The sequence below is a fragment of the Stegodyphus dumicola genome, chromosome X2 (assembly GCF_044657685.1).
Source record: "Stegodyphus dumicola isolate Sdum_Otavi_A_Nest chromosome X2, ASM4465768v1".
Lineage (NCBI taxonomy): Eukaryota > Metazoa > Arthropoda > Arachnida > Araneae > Eresidae > Stegodyphus > Stegodyphus dumicola.
In genome coordinates this window covers 116,700,992-116,728,182 of record NC_140781.1, presented here as the reverse complement: position 1 = coordinate 116,728,182, position 27,191 = coordinate 116,700,992, and the positions used below count along the sequence as shown (strand labels likewise).

Sequence of the window (27,191 nt, the reverse complement as noted above, 5' to 3'; positions counted from 1 at the left end):
GAACTGAATAATGTGAGAATGATTTAAATTTTAAAAGGGGAATTTCATGTCTTTAGAAAACAAAGATTTGGAAACTCTATTTTTCGAAAACAGATTTTGGGTATTGTAAATGGGAGTGATGCATGTGATATAAAGACACAGATAATTTACTTAGTACAAGTTCATGGCAATAAGCAAAACAAAACAAAACAAAAAAGGGAGAACAAAAAGTTCATAAAATACTGAAGATTAGGTTACCCCAACGGAAAAGAATGAGAATTTTTATTACAGTGCTAGATCTTCACGAGGAGGATAACAGCTCGTTGCTGTCGATGAGACTGCCAAGTAACCCTTAGCCTGGTAACGTCTATTCTTGCGTAGACGATCATCTTTAGATCTATTAAAGTAGTTGTTTGTGAAATCTTTCGTCATACAGCCAGTTTCGGTTTTAATGGAGTTAATGGTAATGGAAACGGTGGCCAATTTGTAATGAATAATGCCATCATTTAATAGGCATGCATTAACAAGGCAAGCACAGTACATGATGGCATTATCTTTATAAAAGAGATCCTCAGCGCATCAAGAATGCTAGCTCTAAATATCCAAAATTTGTCTCTAATTTGGACTTAAAAAATTCATTTTCATTGTCATCGCTCTCTACCAATATTTACCAGGCTTTTGAAATGATTTCTATTTGAAGTCAAAGAATAATCATTAACAAAGTCGTTAGCCTAGTTGCTTTCGCAAGCAGATCGTTGGTAATAGTACGCAAAAGTGTACATAAATATGGATTTATACCATATGGGGGAACGTCATTCATTGTTTGTATAAGCTGCGTCACCTCGTTTATTCTACATGCTGACGCTAAGTTATGCTGAAAGTGAGTATTTATCGTGAGGTTTCTGCTCATCATCACACGCAAATATGAGCCATTTCTCAATATGGCGATCTGTTGTTTACTGTTCTTTCGCATTTCCATGATATTTAAGATGGCCTTGCTTGGAGAAAAATGATGTTTTCGTTCAGTTTGACCCGTTGTAGAAGCATTCACGTATAAATCTCACTCGTAAAAATTTCTACAGGGTCTTTCTTTTTAGTAATTTGTATTCTAATTCTATACCGTTAAACGTAATTCTACGAGATGGAGCATCTACTGAAAGGTTGAGCATACTATATCTACGTACTACAACAGCCATAGCTTACCTACCAGCTGAATTCAATGATTATATGAAACGATTATGTTAATGATTTAAGAGGTTTGCTGTTTCAAATGTTAGTATTTTAATGACACAGTATAAAGTTAGACTAACTGCTGCAATATGCTTTTTAATTTCTATGCAACATAAAAAAATGGTCATCTCTAATTAGTTTATTATTAGGAAAGACTATTACGAACTATACAACAAGGAATGAAAAGAACGGTCTTCATCTCTTAACAGAGGCATTTCCGTAACAAATTACACAGCATGAACGTTAAAGAAATATTATAAATTCATTCAAGTTATCATAAGTAAATAGGAAAAAAAATATGATGGTTTCAGGAACGCAGCTGACAAAAGCATTCTAGTAATGAAGAGTAATTCTAAAGATCTGTGTTTGATTCCCGATAAAAAGAAAATATTCTAATTTTATTCTCTAAAAAAATATAGAGACTAGACAGAGTAGGTATTTGAAAGACATACTTTCGCTCTCTGTTACTTAATTCAGTTGTAAAAGAAATGCGAAGAAAGGCAGGTAAGGGTAGTCGCTAAACAATAAAAAGATTCACCTAATTAGTAAATTAAATGCCGTTTTGCATTATCATCAAATTATAATTGTTCTATATAATACAGTTTGTCTGAAATTAGTAATTTTATTTGTCAAGAGAAAGGGGGAATGAAGAAATCAACTGTTTTATTTTATTATTCCTTGCACTAAGACAGAGTTTCTTAAATTGTATTCCGTGGAGCTCCAGAGTTCTGTGGAGATCATTCAAGGGTTCCACGAAAATTACACCCTCGCTCTCTTTCTCTCTTTTTTTTTTTTTTCGATAACATTCAAGAAAATAAAATCGATGCAAATGCGACAGTCCGATATCGCGAGTTTTGACCTTGCCGTTGGCACAATTTTTGGTATTCTGCAGCAGCTGCGCTGGGGCATCACAAGGAAGCCCGCTATAGGTGATTTCAAGGCTCTTTTTTATTGATCACCACGTGTAGGGAATTCCACAGATCTAGAAATACAGGGAAATCCCTTACACTTAAATATTAAAGGATGCTGCGAGTAGCCGGGTTAATAATCACTTGTCGATCTGTGTCTTATAAAATGCAAATTGACTGAATTTTTTTTATTTAAATTTTTTGCTTATTTATAAGCTTTATTGCTTATTATAACATCACATCACATATACTCTTCCATAAGTTTAGTAGTAAAAACACAACATCTATGGGACCATAATATATATTATGATGGAATGCAAAGAGGATAACAGATAAGCATTTTATTTTTCGATGATTACATACATCGAACAACTGCACTGATGAATCAAAAGCCACGAGTGGAATAACTAATGCGGCTCTGCGACTCAATAAAAACATCGCCAAAAACTGTTTTAGTAACCACTGCATGACGCATAGACAGGTACTTGCTGCAAAACAATTATCCCCCAGTTACACGAATGCTCTTGATAAGGTCGCCAAAGCCACAAAATATCGGCTACTAAATAATCGTTTATTCAAAATACTACGCAAGGACATGGGAAATCTAGATACATCTCTTCTTTCATATACTACAGTCAGATGGTTATCTCGAGGAGAGAAACTAATCCGTATTTTTGAGATAAGGGACGATGTACGTGCTTTTTTTTTTAGAATACGATTTCGAATTGAGAGGTCAATTATTTGATAGAAACTGGTTGCTTAAAATTGCTTATTTAAGTGAGAATTTTACAAAGATCAATGGATATCTCATTAAAATGTGTTAACTTCAGGTCAAACAAGTGTATGTATTTACTGCTCACAAAAAAATCTTGCTTTGAAGAAAATGACTTTGGGACAATTTGTGTACCCTCCAACGACTTTAATTCTTTCCTAACAATAAAAGGCTTTCTATACGAGGAGGGGGATGAAATGGGGAAGATATTTATTGAAGAAGTTATTCAGCACACGAAATGTTTGAGTAAAACATTTAATCAGTATTTTCCAAATGAACAGCAGATTAAATATCAAAATGAATTGAGGATTGAAAACACATTTATTACCTACGAACAATCTTCGACCGTGTCAGCAGAAGAATAAGAAGCTTATTTAAATTACATTTGATACATCATTGCAAGAAAATTTTAAATTCATACCGTTAGTGGAATTCTGGTGCAGTCTAAAAAAGGAATATCATAACTTGTCAAAAAGGCCATGTTGGCACTTTTGCCATTTGCAAATACATGAAGCGGAGTTTCTAAGCTGTATGTGTAACTTCTAAAGATTTTCTTTGTAAAAATTGCTTAATAGAGTCAATACAATATCTTTTTTAAAAATGATTTTGAATAATATTATTTAATTTCTCAGTACAATATCTTTTTTTAAATGTTGTTTAATAACATTATTAAGTTCCTTACCTAACAAGAAATAAATTAGTTACGCATGGACATTAATCAGTTGAATTTTGCTTAACTTTGTAAAAAAATGAAATAAAGTATTTACTTTCTTCTGGACATTGAGTAGTTTTAGTTAACCATATTTCATACGTATATTTTATTTATATACGAGCCGCATCACTCACCTGCGAGAGCCGCAGGCGGCTCGCTCACCGCGTTATGTCTATCCCTGGTATATTCTAATAGATGATGTGTTAGTCCCTTGGAATCTGCAGCTACTGTTTTATTTACAGTAAAAAAAAATAAGCATCAAGATAAATTTAGTAAAATTTTTATAAGATTTGAAAAATGGCATCATGGAGTGCATGCAAGAAAGCGCTTAAACTACTAAAAAAAAACAAGCAAAAACTCCTGTATTTCAAGATATGAAATTTCATAAGACTACAGAATGCCATTTAAGTCACATCTGAGATTAGTTAATTAAGACCTTAATTTGGAAGATTCTCTCTCGTTATAATAAATGATGAACATGTATTAAAATACATTAATGATATTTCTTTTCTACATCATTAAGCAAAATTATTATTCAACTGCCCGAATTATTTCTCTTATCATCTAAAGCTATAATTAGATGCATGAAGAGTCATTTAAATTTAAGTAGTTTTCTCAATAAAGATATCTTTAATATTGAAGCATAATTAATAATTTCATAAAAAGGGTTCCCACTCGGATATGAATCTAGAACTTCATATTTCGAAAGGTAAGGATGCTCTTAAACCAGAGTTACCGAAACAAGTAACTGGCTTTGGATGTTTTCTTCTAAAGGATGAAACTCAAAAATGTAACCTTTATAGCGTCAGATGCTTTAAATCCAAAATCTGAATCAGTGCCTTTCAGCTCCTTTAAGCTCGTTCACACTGGGGAACTAATGGAGTTGTTTCCATGCATCTACTAGCTCTGCCATATAAGAAGTTCAAATTTTCCAGTTGAAGGGAAACTAGTTTTCTCGTCACTTGGAGAAGTCGCCGTTAGTTCCAAAAAAAAAAAAAAAAAAAAAAAAAAAAAAACCCAGTGAAGCTTAGATGAAACTTAGCCTGAGCTAGTGTGAAACCAAGTGTCCCTTTTCTGTTTAGGAAAGTGATATGCCCCGGCCAAGGGTCACAGCATTGCTTGACCTCTTCTCTTTCAAGAGTACATCTTAAGAGACGCAATAAAGGGCTCGTCTGTTTAAATCAACTTTTTCTAACTTCACTTATTTCCATTCTCAGCTCAATTTTAGTGAGATGTTGAACAAATAAACAAATTTATTTTAACCTTTGCTTTGCAAATTTCAAACAAACGGAAAGGTGCTTAATTGATAGCTCTATAATGCAATTAACAACTTCGCGTAATTATTTTCATTACCAACAGAAAATTAAGAAGTTAAAAGCAACACCTTTAATATTTCTTAATTTAAGGAATTTAAAGAATTCGCCCTAACATCTGTTAAAGTAATTTGAACTTGAATCCAACTTATACCTCTAAAATAATATCTTCAAGAAAGAATATTATGAGGAAAACGTTTTTAATAGTGGATTGTCTGCAGTTGCTACGCAAAAGTTCATTTGTAAACTGTTCATAATAACTTTGTGAATTATTTGACCAATGCTGTATCCCTAATCTTAATTAATTAATAAACTTTATCCTTTACAAATAATTCTTCAGCTTTCTGTTGCATCAATAGACCGTTGATTTCTACATCTTTTTCACAAACACTGGTAAACCAAACCTTCAATGATTTCATTTTGATCTTCCTCGTTATGCATCCGTTTCAAGCTCATACTTCGATTTTATTTTGGTTTATAAAATAATATTTTCACTATTCTTTAAAACCTGTAGAGTCATTAGGGATTTTGTTGCTGTAGACGTGAAAAATGAGCAATTCACTCACCGGGATCCAAATTCCAGAGCTCTCGAATACGCGTCAAGTGTGCTTCCAGTTACACCACGAAGGCATGCGGAAAGAAGAGAAAAAATATCTTACAAATCTAGGGTAAGAACGGTTGAAAAACATTTAACATAAGAGTAACATTCAGTTAACTCGTTTTCGGGAGCTGGGCATAGTGGCCTAACAAGTCGACTATATTTCTTAGACTCAGGTCATTATGCTAGTAATCTCCGTGATAAAAATGACTAAATAGTTTTAAAAAATGACAGCTTCCTGAAACACAACATTCATAAAGATCTAAAGCTCAAAACACTGCAAAGAAAATTTTGGGCGCAAAGGTGAGTTCATCTAGAATGCAGCTTCGTTAAACTAGTTAGTCCAGGCGCTCTTCGTAAGACTTGGAAAACGGTTCCCTTTAAATATGGTTCAATTAAATCAAAATAAAGCTATGTGGCGACTTAATCCCTTACATGGGAACATATCATTTGGCAATTACTCTGCTATATCCCAACTTATTTAATGATTTTAATTTTTATATGGCGAATTTACTTTGGTTTACAAATTTATTCTGTAATATTTTCATCTCTATAACCGACTTGTTCATTACAATAAAAGCTATAATTAGATGCATGAAGAGTCATTTAAATTTAAGTAGTTTTCTCAATAAAGATATCTTTAATATTGAAGCATAATTAATAATTTCATAAAAAGGGTTCCCACTCGGATATGAATCTAGAACTTCATATTTCGAAAGGTAAGGATGCTCTTAAACCAGAGTTACCGAAACAAGTAACTGGCTTTGGATGTTTTCTTCTAAAGGATGAAACTCAAAAATGTAACCTTTATAGCGTCAGATGCTTTAAATCCAAAATCTGAATCAGTGCCTTTCAGCTCCTTTAAGCTCGTTCACACTGGGGAACTAATGGAGTTGTTTCCATGCATCTACTAGCTCTGCCATATAAGAAGTTCAAATTTTCCAGTTGAAGGGAAACTAGTTTTCTCGTCACTTGGAGAAGTCTCCGTTAGTTCCAAAAAAAAAAAAAAAAAAAAAAAAAAAAAAAAAAAAAAACCCAGTGAAGCTTAGATGAAACTTAGCCTGAGCTAGTGTGAAACCAAGTGTCCCTTTTCTGTTTAGGAAAGTGATATGCCCCGGCCAAGGGTCACAGCATTGCTTGACCTCTTCTCTTTCAAGAGTATTTCAAGAGTATGCATTTTCCATGTTTTACATAGAAATGGAAGGAACTTTGAGAATTTGATAGCAATATCCGAATGATAACATTAATCACGATTACATGAAGCGGAGCCTGCTGTACTTTTATTTGTCAATCATTCACATATTTTACAATTCAGCATTTGAAAATGAGTAATGGGGGGATAGGAATGCAAACCAAAGAGGTGAGCTGTGCAACAAAAGGAAGAAATACTTCACAAAAGTTTTCGTAATATTTTATTAATTAAATATTTTTGCGTTTAACTTACGGTTCTATGAATAATGCGAAAAACTGCTTGCTGAAAATGTCATGCACAGAACTTGCTGGTATATGTTTTAATATATTTATACAATTATTTAAAAGAATTCTACTACGAGACATGGCTCTACATAAATGAATTACAAATATTTCAGACGGACAGTCCAATCAATTGCTAAAACTTTGCTCATTTGAAGTGAAAAAGTGGAATTCAGAAAGATATAATTTTTTAAAAAATATTAGATAAGCAGTTTTAAATTAATGTAGTATAAAAAAATCTTATTTTTTATAAATATAATTATAAACCAAAATTATAGTATAACTGTATGGAAATACTATATTAATATGTCGATGTCAAAATTTACAGATATTATTTGATTCACAAAAAGCCTTTTTTTTTGGGGGGGGAGGGGTTAAAAGCCATATTTTTCTGCACCACGAAAACCAAAGTTGTATTGACATACATTTCTGACATACCGCATTTCCTTGCATAGTTCCCACCTCATGTATTTATTTTCTTAGCTATTAAGCCCTAATTTCTGAAAATTTTATAAACATTCGCGTAATTTTCGTCTTCCTCAATGCGTTCAAAGGATGAGCTCACCTACATTTTAAAATGGATTTTTCACGTAATGATTGTTTCGTCTTACTAACAAAGACAAACCCTCGCAAACTACCTGAGAGGGTCATGCCAAACCTTTCTCTGCTAAATGTTGAACTTTATGCCAGCCTAATACAAGAACCGACAATCACAGCGAAACAAAGACGAACTTACATTCAGCCTATGATTTTGTTGAGTCAGCTGCACATCCACCTTCTCTAATTATTTATGGATGGTTTGAAGCCTAAGGAACAGCAGAGACGAACGGAATTCAAGTTACAGGAAAGTAGAAATGAAGATATTAGATTCAGTAATAATATTATATAGTCTTATTGGAATGTTGATTACTTTTACAGAAATAATATTGTGATAGTTACCTGTAGTTTATAAATGAATACCTTTCATTTATTATGTTCTTACTGTAACCGCGTTCTTCGGAAATTAAATTATTCGCAAAAATTTTTCCCTTTTGATTTTCGAACGATAAAATCAGTTTAAAAAAAAAGGGGAATGTGCGAGGATGTACGGTATGATTATAATTTTCAGTAAACTAAAAGGAAGCTGGCTAGACCAATATCCAACCATCAGTTCAGTTTCTATATTAATAACATCAAGGGAAAAAAAAAACCTACCACATCCAGACATATTAACTGAAAGTCCATTTTCATAGGATGATTGTTCATGAGGCCTGTAATGGGAAGAACTTCCGTGCTGGCTGCTCATAGCCATATGTTCATAGTGTCCATTAGGTCGTGGACTGGATAGATCAACAGGATGACCTTCATAAGTCCCACTACCTCTTGATTCACCTTGAGGATGGCCCATATGGTGACCATTCATTTGCATATGATTCTGAGAGTGATGAGATTCACTGATATTAATCATCATAGATGGATGACGGTGACTTTCAGCCTGAAAAGACAAAGCTAAAATTAAAGATTTTTTTTTATTTACTTTGCCAGGAAAAATTTTACTTCTTGAAGAGACAAACCTAAGGTCTGTATCAGATTGCCCCGAAATAAAAGTTTTCTCCAAAATTAAGGTTTGAATTTCACTTAATTTTAAAGATAAAGTAAACCCCAATTAGGAATTCTTATCGATACATGAATTAAATTTAAAAGCAATACAAGGATGGCCAAAAGGAGCAAATAAATTAACTGTGTTCACCTGGCTAGGGAGGCTATATACTGCCATGCTAGATGATGAAGTTGGAGCTGCGCTGGACAACGCAGTTGAATATTGAGGTAGAGACATCGCATTGTTCATTCCATACTGTCGACCTTCTTCACTCTGGTAACTCTGATTAACGCCATAGCCGTATTGCTCTTGCTAAATTAAAAAAGAAAAAGGTGGTAAAATATACTAAAATATTTTCCAGTAGTTGTCTAAAAATAAATAATGGGAAAATATATTAAAATATTTTAAAATAATGATTAATATAAGTAAAATTACATAAAACATTTTCCTTCCCCACTTGTCGAAAGATAACAATGTAAACACATAATTATAGTTATAATTCAAGGAAATATATCAAATGATTTAATAAGCTTATCACTTCGCTCGAACTGTTTCGATGAATGCAGATAAGTAATGCGAAATTTGATACAAATTTTCAAAAACTACTTCCAAGAAGTGCGATGCTCTACGAAAAAAAGGAATGAATAATTTATAAACGTGATAAAAAATAAATAAACATTTCAGAAAATTACAGAAAATTTTCGATTCTTCGTCCGCATCATGATAATAAATAGTATTACGCTAAACAAGATGGAGTTGTTATCAAATGCACAGTGTACGTAAAAAAGAATAATTTCTGTTATAGATTTGTTGCAGGAAACAATTTAACTACTACACTTTTACCTACTTTTACCTTTACATCAAATTAAACTTTTACTGAAATTTCTTTTTTTCACAATACGTAAGATCTAAGTAAAATTGTTCTGTCACGTGACAAACATGAAGTCCGAAGTCCATTTCAATTCATACGCGTTGAAGTGTAACCTGTGTGATTGATGCAATTACAGGGATAATAAAGATTTTGAGTTCATTATGGTCGGATGACATTAGAGACACAGAAATGATACCTTCAACATATATCTTCCCCTCCCCCAATCAATAGTCTCAAGGACTGATATCTGTCGAATTTGAGAGGCCAGTCGAGAAACGCATTGTTAATTACTCCTGTGGACTATAGCCTGGATATATGAGGCATATTAAGCAACTACAGATTTAGTATTACTTAAACGCGAGGACAATTTTTTTAATCATTTTATTTTCACGTGAAAGTATAGGCCTTAATCTACTTTTCGATAATTTCCAGTTACATAAAGGTAATTAGCACATCATATGGTCAGCTTCTGAATTCCATCTCATAGAAAACTGCTGCCTGATTTAACAGCTATTTCACAGTTTCATTCAGAAAATATCTTGGAATTTGAGGAAGTTTTAGAGAATGATAAAATCGTAAAGCATCTGTTTCTTGAACTTTTCGTTAACTCTCTGCAGCAGGTCATCATGAATAACGACAGTCGCCCGCTTCATCGTTCATTATCAGGCGGTAAATTTCTGTAACACTTACGTAGTTAGGAATGGGCATTAGGACAACAGCCCCCAAGAAATGAGCATTTAAGTTAAGAGCTAAAACTTTGCCACTGTACCTTGATTAATATATTTAATATCTAGAGAATGTAGAACTTAGTTCACGGGGACTCTTGGCCTAATGGCCATTTCTATCTAAGTAAGTGTTGTAGCAAGTTAATCCTTCCATAAGAAATAAAAAGCAACTAAATAGCAAGATCTAAAAATTTACTTACAACTTGCTGTTATATGGTTGACCTAAAAGTACAACACGAAATTTGACAGGCTCCCTCATTGCAGAAAATTAACACTTTTAAAAGTCACAGTTTAACGGCTCAAACAATTTGATATCAGGAAATTCCTATCAATTAAACCTACCTTGTAAGGTTTATTTAACTCAGTATTTTTATGTAATATCTCTCCTGCACTTCTACTCGTTTGTCTACTCCACCAGAAAATGTAAACTAAGTGATATTTAAATAGGATCGAGAATCCGAGCTTACGAGAGAGGATTTGCACAGTCTGTCTGTTGTGGTGATAATTCTCTGTTACTCTCTGCCTTTAACCCTTAGAAAACCGAACCCTTCGCTAACTTGCAGGCTTAAAATACCGAAACGCCCGTCTCCGTCCATTACCCGTCCCGTCCGTTTTCTCCCTTTCTCGTCCATTAACGCACAAAGAAGTGTAAATATTTCAAAGGACATCATTTTCTACATCCTGAGGAAGATGCTTCCATTAGCCTTGTAGGACATGCTGTCTGCAATAAACTGATACAATGCATTTGAGGAAACCGCACCTGATACTGCATAACTTGGGGGGGGGGAAGAAGTTTTGAAAGTTTCTCGAGAGTTTTGGCCTTCAAAGGGTTAAAGCTGTTGCTACGAGCTGGTGAAGGATCTTTGACTGAAATTAAATTAGTAGTCGAGGAATATTAGAGCCAGATTATTAGTCCAGAAGGGCTATTAGTCTCGAAACGGTATTTTGCGTTGAATCACTTAAATGGGATATATCACTTTTCAAATTGTTGCCACCAAATATGATCGTCCTGTATTATATTTAAAGAAACTAAACAATGAAGAATCTGCATAAATGTATGTATATTTTTCGCATTGTAAAAAACAACGTTATCTTGAGTCATCAATAACATCGTCCTCCGCCCGAATATGGGCACCTACTTGGCAGCCCGAATTTGGAATTTGTTTTATTGTCTTTTTCACATTTTGTAAAACTTTAACGAATTTTTGATTAAAAAAACTCAACAATTTCAAAGAGAGCAGTAGCAGAACTGTACGGAATTATTTATCTCCAGCGCGCGAGACTGTGTATCGAAAATTTTAAAGATAAGTTGCTTTTAAATATTTTTAGCCCAAAGTAGCTTTAGCCCAAATGCTTTCAAAACGCGTCTGTAAATAGGGGGGAGGGAACCGCCCATTTGGACGTAATTTAAAATCTGAATGCTTTCAGATATTATTTTTTTTAATTAGGCTTTAAATTTAAACTTTGACTCACTGCGCTTCTCGAGTCTCAAACAGCGGAAGTTAATTTTGCTAATTGTTTTAGCTCTGCAGTTTCAAGTTGAAGTACAAAATAAACTGTTAGTTGCCTTGTCGTAACTGTTACTGTTAATTGCATTGTCGAAGAGTGTCGAAATGTAAAGATAGGACGATGATTTGTCTGACAGTCTTAGAAGAGCGATCATCAAATTCTTTGATCGCGCACTCCTAAGACGAAAATAGTCATAAACTGCACCCAATATAATATTATATAATATAACAAATATATATATATATGTGTGTGTGTGTGTGTGTGTGTGTGTCTACAGTTAGAAAACAAATTATTCATTACTTATATATTTTAAACAATATACATACATTTAAATTAAATTACAAATTTACATTTTGAATTAGAATTTAATATGAGCAATGCGATTGCATTTGTTTAGTAACATAAGAAAAGTCTGTTTTGATGCTCTTTGTTAATGCAATTCGAAGATTTGGTTCTAATTTTTTTCTGTATTTAGTTTCAATTGTTATCAATGCAGAAAACGCTACTTCCTAAATGTATGTAAAACCAAACGGTAATCACGCATTCATTCTGAACTTACTAATTCTGAATATTCAGGATTCAATCCCATCCACAATTTATGAAGAGATTTTTCTTTAAATTAGGATTGTAAAGTCGTTCTTTCTCTCACGCCAGTTACCTGTTTTTGAGCTCCAATCAAAAGACGATCTACTTTTATATGTTCAGAAAATTAGTTCATGAGCCACTGACACTCTTTTTACTAAAAAGATATATAAATTAGTTACAAAATTGGTTACAAAGTGATGGTTAACCTAAAGCTTTGGGGAACACCCAGGTATCCCTTTGTGTACGCCACTTTGAAGACCACTAATTTAGAAGATTAGACAAGTATATAGATTAAGACAAATCGAGTTTAACTTAATAAACTTTCACTTCCCCTAGCATAAGATCCCCGACTCATGGCCTACAACAAAACAGGAAAAACTTTCTAACAGCCAGTAATATACAGCATAACTTGTAGCTAAGAATCTTACTCTCGCCTACTGTTATTTGCATAAATTTTTGGATTAGAAGAATGAATGCGACGGAAGCCAAGAACAAATGCCATTTGTGGAACGAAATCTTGTATTGTTAAGTTTTGACAACCAATATCTGCAAGTAGTGCTTTCTTTTTCCCCAGTAACATATTCTGTTCTGAAAAGTGTTAATAATGCTGACTGTTCAAGAATCACTGCAAACGGTGTTTTCCAAAGACTGCAGAGGCTGGTCTCGAACAGTCAATAAATCATATCCTTGCCAATCGTAATATGTGCATACCTAAACTACGCTGGAAAAGTTTATACTTTATACTAAATCGTATAGTGCGTTGCAAGCTTTAGAAACATTTTACGACACCTAGAGCAATATAGTCGTTGAAGTTTTAAAGCTAAATTTAAACTTAAATTTGGAGCCGCCATGGTTATCAGATTCTTTACTGATTGGTTCCCTGACAAGTAAGAATAAAAGACCGAGCTAACAATCATTGCAGCAAAGTATGCTTTTAAATTGTCCTATCAGCTCATTCCTTTTCGAGATGTCAAAAAAGTCATTAAGCTGAAAATCCCATTGTGAGATGTCAGGTCAGTAACAAGCTGAAAAGCTTAAAACCTATACTGGGAATAGAAGGAGGCAATTAGAAATCGGAAGGAGGAAGTCCTCTCGACTCTCCTTTTAGAATCAATCACTCTCGACTTACGCATAGTTGAAAGCCTATTTGTTGAACGTGTAATGATATTCTAGCAGTGCATCATATTTTAATAAACTGCCCAGATTTTATGAAGCATTTTAATAGCTGTGAAGCAATTCTTGGATAGATTGGTCGAAAAACAGGTCAAAAATACTTTATTTCTTTATTTAAGATTGACTTCACTACGCAAGTTATCTAGTCTGAATTTATTTTAAAATTGCTTAATACGTATACTGTGTAATTTATAGCATTTTATATACTGTGATTTTACTTGGTTTTATACCTATTTTTATTTTTTGTGCTTCATTCATTTCATTTGCTTCATTAATCAGTTGCCAGGAATTTCTTTAAATTATTTTTATTATTTTATTCTCTCATCATATACTATATGTTTGGAGTATCATAACCTTTTAGGTTATGTGCCATAAATATCTATAATCCAATCCTTATAAATACATTTTTTTTTTACGCAGGTCGCATCGATAATACTGCCAACGGCTGAGTTTGTCTAAATTGAATTTCTAAACTATCTTCTTTTAGGAATGAATACACGGCATTTTAAATTCCATGATGAGATATTGTCAAAAGCTTTCATTTTCATGGATTTAAGAAAGTAAGATTATCTGTCAAACTCTATGGGAGGAGTAAAATTAGGTTTAGAAAAGTGAGCATTTTGTTGTAAGCATTCCAACGTATTGTTAAAGGTGAATGCCGATGTATGACATTTTTCTTTCACACTGTTCTTTTAATCTTGAAATTTATCAGTAGAAGCGTCTGAAAGGTTAATTTTTGTCTGTATGTATGGTTGAGTAACCTTAATCCTTTAAAAAGATTTTTAATGCTCCCTAACAACTTTCCACTTGTGTACAATCGCTATGACCACTGACTGAAATCTGCAATTAATAACTCTAAATGGATCCATAGCTTTGCTCGTTAAAAGTTTTGCGTTTCAAAATAATAGCGATAACGTTTTTAGTCATAAATATATATCTTCCTTAAAACAATCTTTTCGTATTTTTATTATATTTGCATTATAAAGCAATTCTAAGCTTATTTTCAGCATAAATTAATATAAGTATAATAAATTACCCGATTATTTTTCTAAACGAAAGGAAATGAGAAGTTTATATTCCTAGGATTATACTACATTATAAATAATTTAATTAACTAGTGTAAGCTGAAAAGAAAGTGTGAACTGCTAGAAAAACGTATACCATCAACTGGAAACTGTACTAGATATTTACTTAAAGTATTAAAAAATGTATACTATGTAATTTGCACGAAACTGAAAAATTTTCTTCAATTTTGTTGGTTATTTAATTTTTGAAAACCATGTGAATTATGCTTAAGATTCTAAGGAACACATTATTACCCTAAAAATAAGAGGCTACTCTATACTTCTGTAAGTACATTAAGCTCTAAGTAGAAGTTTTTATTTTTTTCATTCGATTAAAAATATTAAAATTTCTCCTAGGCCAGTAAATTAAGACTTGAAAATAAAAATAATTACAAGCTACTTATTGCTAACATAAAATGCAAAACTTTGAAATATACTATCTGAAGCGACGAGTAAGGGATAGAAAAACTAATATTTATATCTGTAAACTATTAAAATATCTCTCAACCAGCAGTTCACATATGAAAGCCATAAAAATATTTTAACGTGGCCTGTTCTTCAACGCCAAAATACACTATCAAAAGATAAAGATTTAAAAGGTAGCTGTGGGAGCTAAGATAAAGTCTGCCCAGTTTAAAGTGATGAATACATCCAGCACACTTTTACTTCAAGCGTAATAGTAGCTTCACCACGATGTTTGGAACAGGATTCTGGAAAAAAAAAAAAAAAAAACAATAGCACTATAATCTAGAATCGAACCTGAGACCTTCCTTTTGACAGTTGGGTATGTTAATCTTCTCCTCATAAGGACACTTCAAAGGATTATCTTTTTTAATTCCTTACCACCAAAACTTGTTTATGCCTTATTTTAAAATGGGATAAAAAAGGTGAATTCTTTTTCAAGTACCGTCAAGGAATGTTATTTTAATATATTTATATCATCATGCTCTAGCTTTCTTTGCAGGATAAATAAATAGCTCAAAAACCATTAAGGATTATTGTCTTTTTCTTTGTATGCAGATGCTAATACATTGAATCTATAGCAACGGCTTAGGACAAATTTGCTGGACACAGTATTTTGGCAAGAAACTACTTTTATTTTTATAAAGTCAATAAAGCGCAACAAAATCAAGTTAAGAAAACTAAATTTCCCTTATGATGTTGCGTGGCCCCAACTTGTCAGCAACAGTAGTAGTGACTGCTATGAACTGTAAAGTACACAAACTCGTAAGAAGGGTTTAAATCCCTTTTTATTCCACTTTAGAAATCACAGTTGCGTTCACTTGACGATCACAAACTACGCCGACCCGGCGGGTTAACAAAATAGAAAAGTACAACTAAAAATAAATGACAGGATGAATAAATAACGAAATCACTATCTACGAGGTTCTATAATCGTAACTAACTTAACCGCGTTCTAAGATACAGCTGAGATTCAGCAAACTTACTGATTAAGAAGTTGAAAGATTCAACGAACTGCCGAAATAGGCACACAGGCCGAAACGCGCGGTTCTTAAAATTTCTACCTAACAACCTTCACGCTCGCGATTCAAGAAGCACACTTACAATCGCGTTTCCCTTCTATTTAAACTCAATTTACTGCTGCTAAAATTTGAATACTCTGCGTGTTCTACTACGATTTACATACTCTGGCATTGGCAATTCTAGGGGAAAGTAAAGGCTTGACAGGAAAGATAGCTTAAAATAAATGTTAGTTAAAATAAATATAAACCCTACACTCTTTTCGAAAACGTTTTTAAGTTAAGCGCTCATTATAATTTACTGATTCAGGCACACAAGATTTTCTGTAAATTTCTCATAGCATTTATAACATTTAACAGTGATTACCAGTTCGAATGTTGTAGGAAGAGAAAGAATTTCAGTATTAACCTGCACTTTTTGAATAAAACGTTTTCGTAAGAATTTCAAAACTTTCGAATAAACATCCAAATTTACGTTAAGCATTAATCAAATCCAAAATTGTATTTTATTTAAAAATTCATAAGAAATTTTAAAGTTTCAGAGTTCTTAGAAGAGAACTGAAAAACGCTTGCTTAAATGCAAACCAGATTTTAATTTTGTGAAAATACCATTTGTTAAAAGAAAAAGAATAGAAAAGAAAAATGCCAGGTCACGGACGGAAGAGACTAATATTGACGGAGGGAAACATTATTCGCTAAATTTTAAGAGATGCAAAACAGAGCTCTTAAAGAGTATGTTTAATGACTATTTTCATACGCAACTAATGCTCGAAAAATTCGATGCCATTAGCATCAACACCAAGGATATTTTATTGTAAATATAATAGATCAAAAGCAATTTTTTATAAATGCCGAACGGGAAAGTTAAAGAAATGGTCCAAAGCTTCGTGATTCTTTTTCAAACTTTATTTTTCGCTAACTTCACCACCTTTTGCTTGTTTCTTAAGCAAACGGCCCGAGAGCAAGATCTTTTAATAACTGGTATTAAAAAGTAGAAAATTTTTAACCACAGCATTCCTTAAAAAGGATCTTAGAAATCTTTTGCCCACCTACGTTGAAGGTAAACATGAGCACAATGCTTTCTCTAATCCAGGTCAGGAACTTGACAGTATGAAGAAAGAAGACGCGTTTCTTCTTTGCTTCTTGTGCCTTTAACTTTCTCCAGAAAGGTAGTGGATGAGTAAAAAGGGGTGAAATTCGCTTTCAGAGTTATATAGGATCAAAAATGAAAGCTATTTCGTTTAAACAAATGCTTCTGAAGAAATCTTTTATCCTAACTGAGTTGAAGCTCTCGCAACTCTTAATCGTGATGTTTATTATGGCTTGTTACAAATCAAGTGATGTGATAGGTATTAAATTTACTTGGTTCATCAGTTTATGGATATAAATTCGTTATGAATGGGAAATAAAAAGCTCAGAATTAACAATTAAGAAACATTAAAAACTGGCCCCCAAAAGAATCGATTTTAATTTGGTGTTGATTTCTGAAGGGAAATCTTCCATTTCGAGTCCCTTCATTTGAAATGAACGCCAAACAGATCTTGCCTCTCGCAAATTATTTAGGTTCCAGTTGGATCACGTCTCGCATACATTAATTAAGATACAATCATTTATTTTAATTGCTATCCACTATGGTTGTTTGACTGATTAAAACAAGAATGCCGAACTGATTGCTATGGGAAGTTATTACTATCAATAACTTTAAGAAGCCATCAATATCTTTAAAAAACACACATATTCATTGCAGAATAATTTAATTTGCCTTTCGAACCCTGCTATTTGCAATTTTAAGCAGCTATTTGCAATTTGGAAAAGTCGAGAATAGAAACAATTATTATTAAGAAAAACTTAAAATATTTGGCATAAAAGTCAGCAACTAATAAACCCGAGTATTTGAAATTTTTTTGAGGAAAAGAAACAAAGACTAATCTCCTTTAACTAATTAGATCACTTTTGTTTTCAGAATAGTATTATTAACTTATGAATTCTCTGTTGCTCTTCATTGAAGATTTTAGAAAGACAATTAATTGAAGGTATTATAATATACTTTTTTGACTTATCATAAAACTGTTAATTTTTACTTTGTCAAAGATGTTTCTTTAATCCCATGACATATCTTAATTATTGCTCTTCATTATCAGATTGCCTTATTTCTATTAGAAACTAATCAAAATTTAATATTCCTTTTAGAGTGATAACTGCACAATATTTATCTTTCATGTCCTAAACTGTAAATCGCTAGGTAAAATTCGTGTAATACCGTACCCAATTTCTAACGAACGTGATTTTGTTGCGGAGTGCTATCAAATGGCTGATTTAGTAAAAGAAGCTGACAATTATCTTAAATGAGCCCTTATTTATTTTGACTGCTTTTATAATTTTTATTATATTTTACTTATACTTTATTTTCTTCCCCCTATCACCACCACCTCTGTCTGTATTTCGAATATATAAATACAAATACGAAAACACAATTGTTCTTCTTAATAAATAAAAGTTAACGTTTCGAACAATGAAGCAAAATTTTGAAAAAGACCTTAATAATCCCGTCAGGTTAAGGAGGAATAGTTTAATTACATACAAGTTTGGTACGCTTTCTTAAATTCTACCTCTAAAAGCTATAAAAAAATATATCAATGTAAATAATGAAGTATGCAAATAATGGAATATTTAAAAAGCAGATTAAGATGGTTTCTTGAGTAGCAACAGACGTTTTTAATAATAAAAATATACTCTTTCATTCATACTATAATAATAATAATAATAAATTTCATTAATAATAATTAATAATTCAATTAAATACTATTTCATTAATAGTCTCAAGGCGTAAACATGAATAAAACAACTGCTGCCGCCCAGACAGTATAGTGGTTAGGGGAATGGACTGCGATGCCGTAGGGGGTGGGTACGAAATCCCAGAGAGAATTTGTCAGCTTCTTGCATGGATGTTTGTAAATGTGTAGTGTCTTCGCGGCATGGGGGCACTCTAAATACATGGCGAGCCGAAAGGCCTTTCGGGAGGTTGGTCGTAGGAAAAAAGAGGGTGGGAGACCCTCGGACCGGTCCCACACGGGGTGTCTCCATCAAAATTGAGGCGGAGTTGACCGAAGTTGTACTGTCTCCTGTATGGTGCTCAAGACTAGCCAATGGTAGGCGCAATCTTTGTCTCCTTGCCACGATGAATTTCGTGGGATTGTTCTGATGTTACTGTCAGGCAAGTGAGATAAGTCACACAACTCAAAGCAATTACTTTTTTTACTAGACATGTCAATTACAATGGTGTAGCTAGACGGAACAGAGGAGGTTGCCTGCCTCACGTGGTACACTTTTTTGGGGGGGGCAGCATTTTCTCAGTAGAATATTATAGCATGAAGTTAGTCATATGGGAGCAGAAAGAATGATTGGAAATCCCGTTATTGAACTGCTCGCTGCAATGATCAGCCTAAGGTATAGGTTAGGTTTAGTTATTCGGGATATGACAAAACACAAGGGGGCTATCCTGCCTAAAAGAAAGGTTGCCATCATGAATTACTTTCTAAGGGAAACTCGCTCGGATTCATATTGCACTTTAGAGAAATCACGAAAGCGAAACATGCAGCCGGCCCGAACCCAGGTCGAACTATCAATATTCAACGATCTTAATCACTGACCACTGTGTAAGGGACGCTATATCTTCTTTGAGGATTAAAGTCCTTTAAAAAAATGTTTATAATAGTTTTGTTTTGTCTTCTAGTCACATAAGGAGAGTTTACAATGGTCACTGTTTATCTCTGATTTCAAATATTATCTATTTAATTAAAATCGATACGTCATAAATTACGTAAGTAAAACTTATTCAAAAATTTGATAGAGAAAAAGTATTCCCAGTGAAAGGATCAAATATCTCTTGATTTGTAATCTCTTCTTTATTTATTTATTTATTTATTTTTTATTTTGATAGACTGATATTTTCACCTTTTTCTTGCTGATAAAAAATACATTTTGCGAGAAAGTGATTAATCTACCTGGCATAGTGCATGCTAAAATTTGAAAAACGAGAACCTGTTTGGATGTTTTCAGTGGAAAACAAATAAAATGCCTATTTAAATAAACTGAACACGCATCTTAATATCGAAATCAACTAATAAATGAGGCATCAAAGAGAACATTCAATATTAAGCTAATATTGCGCTAATCTCGCCTTAAGAGTAACATGTTAATTTACTTTGTGTCGACAAAAAGGCGATAAATATGCGGCATTAATTGAACTACGTCCTTACCCCATCCCGCCTCTTTTTTGAGACTTTGAGAACCGATTCCAAGATTTCAGAAAACACCAACCGTATTTTAAAATATTTGCTATTCCATTCTCAGTTGACCCCACATTTATCAGTGAAATTGCTATTGGAATGCATGGGCTTGCAAACCTGTAGCGTAAAGAAATTTGATTTAAGTCGACTTTTTATAAGTTTTTATTGTTGTATTTTCATAAATCTGAAGTCCATATATGTAAAATCAGAACAAAAATGTCAGACCAACATCTTAAATATACGTTCTTTCCAATGACTACGCTTATAATAATTTGGGGGAAAATGGCATTGTTCGAAAAACAGGCTTAATTGTTCTCATTCATAACGTTATATCCACATTATTTTCTAATAAGTATCTTCTGGCTAAAAAAGTAAATCTTATTTTACCAAACAATAATGATACAGATTATACTAAGTTATTAACAAATTTTACATCTTATAGGCAACCTTTGACGGATATGTGCCGATCGGCATGACGCTTGGTATTTCCGAGATAAGTCACGAGACCAAAAGCTTAGAAAGGCTGGACACCCAAACGTTAGACCACAGTTTTACAGCGTGGGTGATATGAGTGACTACCATCTCTAAGAATTTTAATTAAGGGGCATTAATAATACACCAACTGGACGAGACTTAGGAACAATACACAACTTTTTAAATCCCTTCTCCTTAACAGCCATAGGAAATCTAACAAAAAGATGCTTGAAAAATTACAAATTGCACTATTTTGTCATTAAACTTCTTTTTCTAACAGATTGACTTCCTAACAACATGGCTGCTGCAAATATCATTTATCCTTATGAAATGGGGCACTGGTTGACATTACAAATCACTAATTGGGTCATTCAGATACTGTGAAAATTCTACACTCAACGAAAGTTTGGTATACGTTTAAGTAAATATGAATTATTTTACGTTTTGAAATTAAATTTTTATGTTAGCTAAAGGAATCAAAACTTATTAATGTTATCCACGCATTCGAAAGCCCGCAAGAACTTTCAGGTTGTAGCTTTAACTTCTTTAAGCAACACATACTTCTTTAAGTAATATGATATATATAAGTATATATTCTTTAAGTAATATAATATAGTATATATGTAAGTATGTATAAATTTTTGACGTATGTAAAATTGATAAGTTAAATTTTATACATATATCATTAAACTATCTGCCAAGATGCCAGAAACGCCATATAACAGAAGACAAGATTTACTCATAACAGCAGTTTGTTTTATTTTTCCTGTATAAGTAAATATTAGCAAATCTTTGTACAGTGATTGTCACTTTCAAATTTACGATTTTTTCGAGTAGTTCTTTAATTTTAAAAATTCAGTTTGGTAAACAGGTATAAATTCACACTAATAATAATAATGATAATTAATTGTATAAAGTATGTTATTAAGCTATTATTTGAATTTATTTCATCCTCTCTTCTTTTCATTTGAGTTTTTTTAATTATTTAACTTCTTACAAACTCCATAATTTGATATTACAAGTAGTGTTGCATTACAGTGCATTTGCAATCCATACAGCTTCACAAGCGCTGCCATTACGCGGAATACAAGACCTTTAATTTTTCACTTTCTATGTGCCTTTGCAGGGTCAAGTTATTTATTGCTTAACTAATTCTAACTGATGAAAATCGGAAATACATTTAGTTTATAATATTCCTATCTGATAATTCTCAACATTTGTAGCATTACCATAATTAATAAAAAAAATTCTAGCGCTATACGGTATGTATCTCGATATATTTCCTTTCATGTTTTTTTACTTCACGTTAGAAACTTGTAAACAGATGCTTTGTAGTCATACGATTTACATTTAAATTACAATTTTTATAAGCATCTGCATCATAACTGTAGCTAAGTGTAGATATTTCTAATGCATTATGTTGTATATCTTGATATAAAATAATCTTTATCGTGAAGCTTAAAAATATGACTTATCCAGTCTAATTCCAGGCTTTAAAGAAATTATTTGCAAAGCAAATAGTCACTAAATCATATTAATAATGTTCCTAACTGACGCAATTTACAACTCAGCTAGGTCATGGGATTCATAATACACTCCATTTGTAATTCTTAATTTCATTTTTTAATTCTAGGATATTTTTATGATCTATCCTTAATATACTCTATAACAAAAAAATCAACGCACAAAGAAAGAGCTGTCCGATGGAGCTAAAAATTGGTGGATAGGAAGATTATATACAGAAGAGAAAATGGTTAAGATTTCGGAACAATTGAATGATTTATTTCAGAGTCACATAGTTACAAAGCAACGAGCTCAATAAGGTGTTGACCAACCTCCAGCCCGGATGCAAGCTGCCACACGGCGTGGCATAGACTGATAAAGCTCCTGGATGGTCTCCTGCGGTATTTCTTGCCAAATTTACTCCAATTAGGATAGGACATCAACATTCCCTGGTAGATGCAGTCGCTTTCCGATCATATCCCAGACACGCTCGATGGGAGAAAGATCTGGTGATCTGTCTGGCCGATGAAGCGTTTGACAAGCTATAAGACAGTTCATAGCAACCGTATGCGCCCTGGCATTATCTTGCTAAAAAATAAGGCCAGGGTACTGCAAAAGGAACGGTAGCAAAACGGTCTCAGATCTTCTCAGAATGTCGTCGACGTACAGCTGTATTGTAAGTGTGCCGTTAATGTCGACCAAAGGAATCCGGCTATCAATGGAAATGGCACCCCAGGCCATAACTTATGGTTGAGGGCCTGTGTGGCGTGCAATACTGAAAGCAGGATCGGCACACTGCTCTGGGTGTTTCCAGACATGTTTTCGATGATCGTCACGACACAGTTGGAAGCGGGAATCGTCGCTAAAGACTGTACTTCTCCAGTCAGCATCATTCCAACCTGATAGAGGCAAGCTCCACTGTAATCTGGCTCGACAGTGTGCAGGCATGAGTGGCAGATGGCGTAACGGCTGGTACGGGCGTAGATTTCGCTCTATCATCCGTTTGTGAATGGTCATGGTGGATACTCTTGTGCGAGCCGTACTTCTGATGGTTGATAGAACTGAATCAGGCGCTGTGACAATCACTCTGTCCTCCCGATCTATTGTGGCCCTAGGTCGACCGCTACCACCATGACGCTAAAATCTGCTATTGTCCACCCATTCTTGCCAGCATCTTCTAATCGCCGCATCGTTTCGACTCGTATGACGAGCAATTATCCGATTTGCCCAACCTGCCTCTTTCAATCCAACGATACGACCACTTTCAAACTCCGACAGTTGCTCGTAATGGGCTCGAATCCTGCGGCGAGGCATTTTTTCAGTCACTGATAAGTATCTTAAATTGCAATGCAACAGAAATTCTTAGCAACAGTTCAAGAGCAGCTCCTTATATACATCTACTGGATGCACAGTTCCGATGCGGTAAAGATCGTACTATTCATTCATTGGACATCAACTTTTAATCATTTGCATATTTGGTCAAAACATTTATGCATACGAAATTTCAAAGCAATCGAATGATTCCTTCTTGGTGCCTCCTCGATTTTTTTGTTAGAGAGTGTATTTAAAACTATTGCAGAGATAAACATTTATTAATTCATTCGCCAAATGTATAAATCTGTAATATGTTATATATTTATACAGTTTTTCAAAATGTACTGATTGACTGCATTGGCAAGTTGACCGATATAATTAACATACTGTTAAAAAATTTACGGAAATATTTCCAACATTAGGCGTTAAGCTCAGTAAAGGATGGATCATTTACTGGAAAAACTCAGTAAATCATCGTCTAATTGCATAATTATTTTCATTTTTTTAAAATTACGTACGATCCTAATGATTCAGATATATTGAATTTAAGTTAAGTTTGTGAAATTTAAGTTCTACTAGCAATTGAGTTAAACACTGTCCTTTCTTTCCTTTGGATTCACATCACATATATTAGCTCAAACCATAAGGTTTTGAAAATATAAATTATCCTCAAGAAGTTTAAATACTAGTGAAAGCCAATTGAAGTTCATGCCATTTTAGTAAAGAGCTTTCGCACTACTAGTAACTGTTCTCTCCGATCCAGTGATTTGAATCTGGAAAGGAAATAGTCCGGGCTATCCAGGCTATGTCATTGGAAAGACTTTTAACTCCTGAAAGAAAATATCATTGTTTTCTGTGCATCCTATTTTGACAGAATGAAAACAAATTTTTAAATATTGTCAATCCCAGAACTTTAAAGAGTGTGTGGTAATCCTGATGATACAAAAATGAAGGTGCGTTATCGCCCACCCTCAGGTTGACATTCGAATCAGCTGTGACGACAAGAAATGACGTAAGCACTTATTTAGCCTGTGCAGCAGCATATCTGACTGTGGGTGCGGAAGTAGGTCAATTTAAATGTTAGAATATTTACCATTACATCAGGTATTAAGAGTGTTTAAAGTTTTTTCTTCAATAGTTAAAAATAAGAATTCTGAAAACTCTGAGTATGAAATTTCAGTGAACAACGATAAGTAAAAATATTGGAATATTTTTAAAAGGGTTTTAGTAAAACCCTTTTAAAAATGCTTTAGAAACTACAGGATTAGGAATTTCTTGAGCAGGGAGACTTAACAAAGGAAAGAAATGGACTAATTAATGAACAATCTTAAAAACATCCAAAGCAAGAAAAGGTAACTTGAATATTTTTAGAAATAATCTATAAAAAAAATTATTATGTACTCTGAAGCTTCCAGATTATAGTACACATGATTTCGAATAAACTGATCGATGCATCGGCAAACTGGCTAACCAGTTATCAAAATATTATTGCAAAATTCATGTAGATATTTAAAATATTTAACATTTTAAAGTTTATTATGTTTATATACAGAAAAGTTTTAATGGTTGTATAAACTGAAAAAATCTACACAGGTTATCCTAAACTTCGTCTTTCACATGAGTGAAGACTGTTCGCATGTTAACATTCATCGATAACTCGATAGTCAAAATGGCAAGAGTTTCTGTCTTTTGAAACTTAAAATATATATATATATATTTTTTTATTTTTAATGAAAGTAAAACTTTTAAACATATTAAACCAGTAAAATTTCATTAGAAAGTCTACTCTCAGTATGGTGGAATTAGATTTCTTAGACGGGAAAGCTTAGTAAACGGGAAATTTTATGTCTTTTGAATTTTATTTCGAAAACTTAAAAATCGGACTTCTTAGAACAAAATATTTCTTTAGCAAACATTTCTTCTGAGTTCTACAGTAATTGGAAAAATATTATAGTTTTGAATTACAATTTTACTAGATTTATAATTCAGGTATAATATATATCCAGGTTACAGAGCTTAAAAAGGCAATCACACCTCTTAAATAATCCCACAAGTCCGAGTCTCTGAATATATTAGATAGTTCGACCCAGGTTCCAATCCCGACGAATGAGCTGATTCCACGTTTTCTGGGGTTTTCCCGATATGTAACGTAAATTACTTTCCTGTTTGCCTCAAAACGTCCTCCACGAAGGCATCCCTCCTCGTAAATAGACAGCGCTTGCAAGTTTTATCATAATCAACTAAACAGGCATTTTAAATTCCTTTTATGCGTTATTAGTTTCAATTTATGAAGGAAATTTCGTATCCTCAAAATAGGTAACTCTTATCAATCTAGCATTTTGATTAACAAAGTGCTGTTATCACCCAAATTATGATGGTATATTTGTTATCAAAGTAGGTCACATGAACAACAAGATGCAGTACTTGAATAATATTTTGGATAATAGCAAGTTTTATCAACATTTATATCATTGACATAATCAATAAAAGAGTTTTATGATGCCATATGTTATATTACTCGAGCTACAGAATTTCTTAAAACTTTCCTACGTCAACACAATCCCGTGGAGAGAAAATGGTAGGCGCCAGTCGAGAGGGCAAGAGAATGTTAATCAAATTTTGTCTGCTTTAACAAACGCAGTCATTCTCAAACTTTCTAACCTCTGGATTTAAATGCATACAGTTCATCGCGATACGCATGTATATAGCGATTTTTCGCGACCACATAGATGAAGTTGCTCTAGAGAAAAAGAAGATTCGTAGAAGGAAAGAATGTATTAATGAAATAATAATTAACATTTGTAAGTATCAACAATTAATTTGTAAGTGTAAATAAAACTGTAATTATAGGTAAATATTTATAATTAAAAAATAAGCAAAAGAGTATTTCAAAACTTTTTGCTACCCACCAAAAATTATCTCCTGAGTCACTGGTGGGTTGCGACTCATAGTTTCAGTATCGCAACCAAGTGGATTAGATTGACATTTAGAACAGAGAGGCCTACATATTATAGACAGCAGAATTCTTAACTAAACTCGTATAGCGCCACCTTGCGAACTTAGAACTAGTGAGACCTTTCTGGAATGCGTGTGGTTACCTTAATAACCTCTCTGGATTGTGTCTCGATAATGCTATGGGTGTAGTAATTACTGTTCTTGTACGTAATTTAAGTAAATATTTGCATATAATTTTTCCTAATAATCCTTACGTAATGTAGAATGTGGGCTTCTTTAAGTTTACTTGGTTTAGCTTAAAATAACGGAACACTACGTATTTTCTTCCCAACAAGGCGACCCTTCCATGGCCGTCCCGATCGATACTCTTCCCCTTCCCAATGAACATGTTTGGGATACGGTTGACTGCAGACTTTAGCCATCGTAAAATGTATCTGACCCAGCTGGTCAGTTACACCCACTTCGGCGGAACATCTCTCAAGACAGTATTAGACTTTTGTATGCGTCTATTCCAGACTGCATTTTCGCATCGATGGCCGAAGAAGCGTTACATTATATTAATCTGGAATTGTTCTGAACCGCTCATGCTGCAATAAATTATGTTACTGCTTCTTCAATCTTTCTCATATTTTCTTCATTATCTCCCCATGCCGTTGACTAATTTCATCATGATCCACTGCTTTT

The 27,191-nt window shown here is 33.3% G+C and overlaps 1 protein-coding gene across 4 annotated transcripts in view; it reads right to left on the bottom strand.

Moving 5' to 3' along the window:
* LOC118188529 (recombining binding protein suppressor of hairless-like) overlaps positions 1-27,191 on the bottom strand; it is a 192,008-nt gene that overhangs the window by 69,984 nt on the left and 94,833 nt on the right. For all 4 annotated transcript variants that reach the window (XM_085809823.1, XM_085809825.1, XM_085809824.1 and 1 more), the window contains exons 2-3: positions 8,715-8,876; positions 8,180-8,459 (exon numbers count right to left, since the gene is read on the bottom strand). In XM_085809823.1, coding sequence (XP_085665949.1) covers positions 8,180-8,459; positions 8,715-8,876 — 442 coding nt within the window. The remainder of the gene's footprint in view (positions 1-8,179; positions 8,460-8,714; positions 8,877-27,191) is intronic.